The sequence below is a fragment of the Musa acuminata genome, chromosome BXJ2-2 (assembly GCF_036884655.1).
Source record: "Musa acuminata AAA Group cultivar baxijiao chromosome BXJ2-2, Cavendish_Baxijiao_AAA, whole genome shotgun sequence".
NCBI lineage: Eukaryota > Viridiplantae > Streptophyta > Magnoliopsida > Zingiberales > Musaceae > Musa > Musa acuminata.
In genome coordinates, this window is record NC_088339.1 from 17,457,174 (window position 1) to 17,466,723 (window position 9,550).

At 31.6% G+C, this 9,550-nt stretch overlaps 1 protein-coding gene across 1 annotated transcript; it reads left to right on the forward strand.

Moving 5' to 3' along the window:
* Nucleotides 1-2,199: 2,199 nt before the first annotated feature.
* Nucleotides 2,200-6,742, forward strand: LOC103973965 (10 kDa chaperonin, mitochondrial). The gene is made up of 3 exons (XM_009388670.3): nt 2,200-2,358; nt 5,711-5,850; nt 6,431-6,742. The coding sequence occupies exons 1-3, from the start codon at nt 2,254-2,256 to the stop codon at nt 6,477-6,479; spliced, it is 294 nt and encodes a 97-aa protein (XP_009386945.1). The 5' UTR covers nt 2,200-2,253; the 3' UTR covers nt 6,480-6,742.
* Nucleotides 6,743-9,550: the final 2,808 nt, after the last annotated feature.

Sequence of the window (9,550 nt, forward strand, 5' to 3'; positions counted from 1 at the left end):
AATCCTTTATGGTTAGATATAATTTTCTTGTTTTTTGACATTAAATCACGTATGATTTTTTAAAATTAATTTAAGATGACTATACTTTTTAAAAGAGCATGTGTAAACATAATAAATAACCTTTTCACAAATATTGTATTTAACTTTCTGATATGTATGAGTATATAATATAGGTCTTTTTACAAATTTGATTGACTTTTAATAAGTGATACTACTTACGAAGCCAATGTATTTTTTTCTTATTATATAATCTTATTTAGCAAGAATCAAATCAAGTGACTTATTGTTTTCATATTTAAGTGATTCTATTACATCGTTATAATTAATAGACTCTTCTAAGTAATGTTCTAGTTTTTTATTCATAGTATATAAGTATTCTTTGTATTTTTAAAAGCATGAAATTCTAATAATTTTTTAAATAACCTATTTTTAAGTTATAGATTCTAAATCTTCATATTTAGTACAAGAAGTATTAGATGTTAACATATAGTTATCATATTTATTTTTTAATACATCAAATTCATTAGTGAGTGAGATATGATCTCTATTTAGCAAATTATATTTTTCACTATTTTTTTAAATTTATCATATAAATCATGAAATACGTTAAGTAATTCATCACATGATAAAAAAATTTTAGAGAGTCAAATACCTTATCGTTGAAAGTCATTAAGATATCATTTATCAAATTTTCTTTATTGATATATTGCTTTAAGTACTTTTTTTTCTTTTTTATGTTAACTATTTCTTTTTCAATTGTGGATACTCATTTTTTAAAGTGTCCCGACTTTTTGCACTTATAGTATATAACTAAATCTTTCTTGAGCTTATTTTTATTCTTACTTTCTCCTTTTGCTAGATTTGTCTTATTTTTTCTCATGAATATTTTGAATCATTTTAGAAAAAATGTCATGTCTTCATCATTATTACTCGAGCTTTATCTTAAGTAATCTTCTTTGGATTTAAGAGCAATATCCTTCTTTGTCTTTAAAAGATTATTTTCTTCTTTTATCATGTTCTTTACATATCATTTCATAGGTCATTAAAAATCTTTTAAATTCTTTGAGAAAAATATTGTTCGAGTCTTTAGCTTCTTGGATTGTCGTTATATTTGGATCCTAACTTTAGAGAGAAACCTTAAGATCTTTCTCACCAATTCAAAATTAGTATAATTTTTACTAAGAACTTTTAATACATTGACAACAACCATAAAATGGGTGTAGATTCACTTGATTTTATTTTAAATAATTCATAATTATGAATCAAAAGATTAATTTTAGATTATTTTACTTCATTTGTACCTTTATGAGTGACTTTAGAAACTTGATTAAACTTATTTTAATCTAAAGTATAAAATAAAATAATATTAAGAACATAAAGTAAAATATAATTTTGTTATCATGAGAAATAAATTAATAAACGACTTAGAAGATATAATGTTAAAAACACCCCAAAGATGAAGTATTAAAGATATAATATTACAAGCACCTATTCCAAATAGTGTTGAAAGAGTCTAGAAAATGCATATTTTAGGTAGTGTTCTGGTTTTCAAAAAAAAAGTTAGAAAAATGTATATTCTAGGTAATATCTTCCTCTTGGAATGGATAGATTCCGCGGAGCTTATTACCTACGTTAGGTCGTAATAGAGGTGTCGGAGGTGCGACGATTGACGTCCAATGAGGTTGGCGATAATGACCAAGAGAGTGTTAGCAATGGCTTAGAGAGTGGTGGCTTGGACAAAGTTATGACCGGCGAGGAAAAAATTGATCACAACTTAGAAAGCAATAATATAAATGACACCGTAAACGATGACCAATAGCGGAGAAAGACAATAAGGACTTAGAGAGCAACAACACGGGCGGGTTTATAGAGAAAAAAAAAAGAAAAAGATTATAAATAATAAATTATTATTTTATTAATTATTTAAGTGAATGTGAATAGTAAAAAAAATGTGAACAGTAAAAGGTGCTCATAGTAGCCCTGATTCTCTCCCAACCTATTTCCGGCACGGATAGGATCGTGTTCTCGAACCTTCCCAGCTGTTCTAAAACCCGACGCTTCCGGGTTATCAGACTTGCACTTTTGCCCTTGTCAAAATGCAGAGTCATGGGATAACAAATGCGTAATTTTCAATCATCCAGTGGGGGTATTTCAGGTATTTTGGAAGCCAACAAACGCTTCTTAAACCCTACCCTACTCGACGTCGTGCGGCATTGGAAGCGTGGTTCCCTCTTCTGCTTCTGGGAGCCATCCATGGCAAGGCGTTTGATTCCTTCCCTCAACCGCGTTCTCGTGGAGAAAATAATCCCTCCTTCGAAGACCAGTGCCGGAATCCTACTCCCGGAGAAAACCACCAAGGTATATAAAAATTAGCCTCTTTTGCTGTATGGGATCACTTCTTCTCCGCTAATGGCGTGTATCAAAAGGCTCTTTGCTAGTGAAATATACTCGCCGTGGTGTGAGTATTGACTTGGTTTATCATATGAATAAGTGGATCGATTAATTGTGGTGGAATGATGAATGATCTGGTCTTGTGACAGATTGATCAGTTGGGTCTAATAGGTTTATGTTACTTGTGATTCTTGAGTGAGTCCAATAAGCTTTTTTAACTCTTTTTCATAGCTGGTGAGCAAGCAGCAAATTTTATCTTTTATACTGCAGATATCAATATTTAAGAAAGACCTTAAAGGACCGATGGATTACACTTGGGGTTTTTGTCTATATGATCATTGGTCTGGAGAGTGAGGCAATAAAATAGAAGAAATAGAGATCTTACACCATTTCACGAGTAGAATAATTGGTGATGAGCAGAAACGGGAAAATGGAGGGAAGTAAAGATTTAAGTAGCAAGAGATAAGAAGAGTGAGAGCCTTCTTCCAGCTTAAAAACTTATTTCTCAGCAATGAAAAATTTAAGACTCGTTGCTCCAGTACTGAGTCAGCAAGAATCCTTTTGAAATACTTTATGATCCGATATTTCTTTATGGTACGACTTTCAATGAGGAAATAAAACTATCTTCTGATATGGTTACCTTCTTCCTCCCTGTATACATTATTGAAGCTGCCTAAATTAGATTTGTTTTATTTTGATCATGGCTGGTCTATCACTTCTTATGTTAGTTGAACTCTTCAGATTTCTTGATGGTATCCAATTTCCTACAGAAGACTATGCAAATTTATTGCATTTTTTTTTTTTTTGTGTTTGTCCCATTTGTGCTATATGGTTGATTTTTTCTGCTTCATCATCTGACTTCATCCTTATTATTCATCTAATCAACCAAGCTAGATCAATTCCTTGTTGGTATGTGTGGGATCACTTGCATATGCATCATACTTTCTACTATTAGTCATCAAGGGAGTTACTTTGGCCATATATATTTGTCAGAATAGTTAAACGTTATCAACAAAAAAAAAGCCTCAGATGTAGTCCAAATTTTATGTTTCCTCAAATGCCTTGTTTTCTTATTGTGTTTGTTTTCATATACATTATTGCTTTCTTGTTCAAAATGGATTTATTTATATTTTAAGAGCTTATTTTGTCAGATAAAATGATCTTTTGTTACTTTCTGAATGTGAAAAACTTGTTTGAGGTCAATTTTGGCTTTACGAATGTTATGCAATATTTGCAATTTCATTTTGCAAGATTTCTTATTTATTGTTTACCATGCTTCACCTTGTTGTTTGGTTCCTGTTTCTGCAGTGTGAATTCCTATTATTTTCTGGGAATTTTTTCTCTCTTTGTCTTCTAATCAATTATTGATTTTCTTTTTGCTTCTCTCTTCTTTGCTTTGCCTTATTTTACCATTCTGTTTGACTCAACCTTCTTTATATTACAATATGTATCCCCTTGCATGTTGCAAACTGTATTTCTCGTGCATGAGAAAAGACCATTGGTTCTCAGTACATCTGTGGTTGTGTCAACTGGTAATGAAGTAGAGCTGATGCATTAATTTCTGTGATGATGTTCTAATCTGATAAATAAACAAGGAAGATGTTAAATTTTCAATCTTCAAACATGTTTTGTGCAAATTTTATCTACATGTTTCATTTGGCATGTTACACTTTGAATGCTTTTCTTTTGAGCGAGAACAGAAACTTACTGTTTCCTTCTTTTGACAATGATGATAATAATAATCTAAAATAATTGTAGAACACTAAGTTTTTATCAAATGTGAAAAAAGAATAAAAACTCTTTTACTTTGCTAGTATGAGGTGTTAACTATTTTGGTCCTATGACCATCTATTAAGGACAGACTTAAAAATGGTTGCCATGCCCATGTTGTATTTAGTGATTTAAAATATAAAAATATATATTTAGTGATTTAAAATATAAAAATATATAAAAATGGTTGCCATGCTAATGTTTCAAAACACCCGAGGTGCACGAGCGAAGAAAGGCACTAAAATATAAAAATATATAATATAATTAATAAATATGATTATTTAAATAAATAAAGATTAATAATATTAAAATCGAAATAATATATTATTATTCTAATAAAAAATACTATTAATAGTATACTCTTAACAGTATATGCTAGTATACAGTAACAGTATACTGTTTACAATATACTGAGTCAAGTATGAGAAAAGAAGAGATTGAGGCTATTGACTGAGAGCAGCGGCAAGTAGCGACAATGGCAGCGGTGGCAGAGAGCAGCGACAGCGGCATCGGCAACAGTAAGAAAATGTCGACGGCAAGAGTCAAGTTAGGGTTGGGGAAGTCGCGAGGGGCAATAGAGAGAGGTTGATATCGATGCTTTAGTTGGTTCTATTGAACCAACTAATGCAAATGCGATTGAATTAGACCTAACACACTGGTTCGATCACCTGATTTAACCTGGGCGCTTGCTCGAAGCGCCCGGGCTCGGGTGAACGCCTAGGCGACGCCTCTTTGAAGCGTGTTGCCTGGATAGTAAACGAGGCGCTCAGGCCTCACCTCGCCTCGCCCGAGTGCTTAGGTGAGCACCTTTTGAAATCATTGGCTGTACTCTGATAGTCACCAGATAATTGTACAACTGTCGAGTAGTTCAAATTTGCATTATCTACATTTATTTGTGCTAATGTATTTGCAAACTCAAATAATCTGGATAAGGCTTTGAGACATGTCAAATATTGGCAATATATGTGTAAACTAAATTTTTGATTTCTTTATTTTTGTATATATGGTTCATGTTTTTTTGTGATTGTTGCTAGTTATTTGGATGATTTTTCTCATAAGTTTTATTTGTTGGTGACTATTAATTGTTTGTATTGTATAAAGTATATAACCATACCTACATATGAAAATAAGCATGTAACAATTATTACCATATCTATGCCATACTATGTCTGCATATTAGGATCATGTCATTTCTTTATCCCATATCCTTGTCCATGCTAAATAGGTGGCCATGTAAATTACCGCCAAGGAGAATCACTGACACTTAAGTTTGTTATTTTGGTTGGGATTGAATGGGATTCTGATGTACTTTCCTTGTTATGTAGGGGTCTTAGGTTGATATGCTTTGATACTGTTGCATATATTTGTGGACCTTGAACATCATATAAATAGATCAATTTCATGTTTCTCTAGCATATGATGATTTTCACTCATTGAACTATTTCCATCAGATAAGCCTTTGATAGAAAATATTTGTGGGACATTTTCTGTGTCTTTTTTGCTTAAGTATTGAGTTATCACTTATCTTTGTGTGTAATTTTATTTGTAGTTGAACTCTGGAAAGGTCATAGCCATAGGTCCTGGTGCACGTGATAGGGATGGAAAACTTATTCCTGTCTGTGTGAGTGAAGGGGATACTGTTCTGCTACCAGAGTATGGTGGCACTGAGGTGAAGCTTGGAGAAAAAGAGTATGTTTAAGACTCTCTCTCTCTCTCTCTCTCTCTCTCTCTGCCTTTCTAAATTTAAATTCGTAAAATAAAATTTTAAAACAAATGTGAAAGTATAGGAATATTTCTGAAGTTCATGCTAACTGCTCAACATAGGAATATTGTAATTTGTGGATGTTGGCATGTTTTTTCATCATGCTACCAGATATGACCATTGGTCATATCGACTCTTAGATAAATGCCATGACCACAAGGAGGGATCTACTTCCTGGCATACACAGGGTTTAAGTGTTCACGTCAATTTTTTGGATGCCCAAACATTCCCTTGAAATAGATATTTCTGTGATGTTTATGCATGTGGGTTTCTCAGTGATGCCTATGCATGCATCTATTATCATGATTCTATCTTTGTTAAACAAAAAAGTCTATAATCATTGACTTGGTAAGGCTTATAGCGACCCTTGCTATTTGGGACTTTATAATTCACTGATGGTAGTGAGATTTGGCAAAAAGGCAACTATGTTTTGTATCATTAGCTGAACACAAAAGCAGAGATGTTCATGTTCTTGATGCTGATATTTCTGGCTTGGTTGTGGATCAGGTATCTCCTCTACAGAGATGATGACATACTTGGGACCCTTTGTGACTGATCTCCACTGTGTCGATTAATATCGGCTTGATTTGTGTTATTACTGAGGTAATATAATTCAAGTTGCTCGGTTGTAGTCCTTCTGTCTTGTCATCATTTTGTGACAGCTTGGTGGATCAAACCAGAAACTACAGAAATAAACATCTTACTTTCTCTTGAAAAATTAAATAGGATGTCAACATCCAGTGCATCTGCAAGTTTTAGATTCTCTTAACGATGATGATGAAATCATTGAATGAAATCTTCCGACTAGTGTTGTGATCATTTTATCTTGGTGCTTTGTGTGTTGGATATGTGATTTCTAGCTATATATACATGCAATCTCTGTTGAACATTCTGTGATCCTAAGAAGTTCGTTTCTCTTGAATGGGACGTCATGATGAAGAATAAGTTCATAATGTGTGGATTCCATGCAAACAATTTGTTTTGTTTTGTTTTTTTTGGTTCTGAATAGATACATCAGCAGATGGTGTTTACCCTACTTGCAAATTTTGCTACCATAAGGCAAAGAATTTACAAAATATATATTTTCCCCTTGCTTCACAAATAAAAGAAAATATTCGAAATACTCTTATTGGAGCTAGTAAGCCAAATCTTACTGATTCCATTTGGATAATGAAATTATCTCCATTATCTCTGATGTTAGGATAATTCAGTACTCTCCAGTGGAGTAATTTATGATCACAGATTTTATTTGGTTTTGCACGTCCCACTTGCTCCGCTTTTAGTTGGTTTAATGTGCTAATTTGGTTCGCTCTGATACGAATAGTTACTCTCTTTTCAGTAATATGTGGTGCTTTTTCTCTTTGTAAAAATAGGAAACAATTATGGTAGGATGGCTTAATAGGCATGGCAATGAGATACGATCATGGCTTAATAGGCATGACAATTATAGGTGGTGACCTACTTTGAGGCTGGAGGAGGGAAAAAGGCAGTTCTTTTTTCTAATTCAGTGAGAGTAAAACTTAATTTTGAGAAGAACATTTCATTGAAAACCAAAATGCTCGGTTGATTCAATCTTTTTTATTATTAATTATCCTTTATTATCCGATCTTAAATAAAACAATCATACAAGGGTTATTTTTTTTTTTATTTTTCTCGATTTGATCAACAAAGATCAATGGAATTTTGATTTTCATGCACCTATTAATCAAGAATAAATTGTTAGAAAATTTAAGATCAAAATATGCTTTTAAACCATCAAACATAAGGAAATTAATATGGAAACAAAAATTGTATATCTTTAGGTATTATTGTTGAAAATTTTAGTAATGATTTCTCTTTTTGACACTTGTCAAATAAAACTTAGAGAGTGAAAATTTTAGTAATGATTTCTCTTTTTGACACTTGTCAACTAAAACTTAGAGAGAGATAGAGCTAGAGCGAACTAAAAATCTCATTTATATAAATGTTCTCTTATCGATAACATTTATTATTATCAACTTCATAACATAATTAATTTTAACTTTTGGATCATAACGAAAAAATTTTAATGATAACAAATAAAAAATTAATAATAACAATTAATAAAAAATAAAATATTAAAATAATAATAATGGATGAGGAACTTATGAGAATGGTTGTATTCTCTCACTTGGTCCATACGTTTAATTTATTAATTTGAATGAATCTTATCTAACAACTTTTAAGAAATAAATATATGAATCATAGCGATAAGTTCTTTGAGAGCGAGTATTATCATCATCTATCACGATGTATTTAGTTTCTTAAGAATTAATCTTAATATGATAATATTATTTAATGAATAAACCTTATGTTTTCTCAAATTAATATATACATGAATAAGAAAATATCACAATATATGAGAGTTTCAATATAATTACAAAGTAGAATCAAGTCTCATTTTCTTTATATGATTCTTGAATTTCAGAGATGGCAAATTTTTAGTTAAAGAATTAACAATCATCAATTTAGTGCGAATATGATCAATGATCATTTTATTTTCTTTTATACATTTTTTTATGGTTAAATACTTAATGTCGATGTGTTTACTTCGACTTTCAATTTTATTGTTTTTAGCCATAAAGACAGCGGTTGAATCATAGTAGAAATTTTTTAATGATCTAGAAATAGAATCCATGATTCTAAGCCCATAAATGAAACTCTTAAGTTATACATCATATGAAGTAACCTCAAAGAGACATACTCAACTTCCATGATAGAAGTAGCAGTCAAGGTCTACTTGACACTTCTCCAAGAAATAGCTCCACCAGTTATCATAAAAATGTATCTTAATATTGATTTACGAGAATCAACACAGTTGACGAAGTTTGAATCTAAGTAGCTAATCACATTCAGATTATTTGTATGTCTATACATAAGCATATAATCTTTGGTTTCTTGAAGATACCTCATCACTTTCTTTGTAACTCTATAGTAGTTTATACTTGGATTACTCTGATATCGACCTAGCATCTCCACAACAAATTCAATATTAGGTCTAGTACAAGCCTGGGCATACATAAGGCTTTCTATAGCAAAAGCATATAGAATGTTTTTCATTGATTCCCTCCCGAGGTTGCTCTTTGGGCATTGGTTCAAATTGAACCTATCACCCTTCATAATGGGAGCAACATTTGGTAAACAATCTTTCATCCGAAATCTTTCTAAAAACTTATTGATATAGGTTTCTTGTGATAGACTTAAATACCTTGAGGTCTATCTCTATCGATATTAATGCCAATGATATAAGATGCTTTACCCATATCTTTCATATCAAAGTTTTTAGAAAAGAATTATTTCACCTTATGTAGCAAACCCTTATCGTTGGTTGCAAGCAAAATATCATCTACGTGTAAAATAAGAAAATATATTTTACTCCCACTGATCTTCTAGTATATACATTGATCCATAGAATTTTCAACAAATCCAAACAAAGAAATTACTCCATAGAATTTAAAATACCATTGGCGGGAGGTTTGTTTTAAACTGTATATAGATTTCTTAGGCTTATAAACTAAGTGTTCACCAACACTAAAGGAGAAACCTTCAGGTTGTTTCATATAAACCTCCTCATCTAGATCTTAAGCGTACAAACTAAGTGTTCATCAA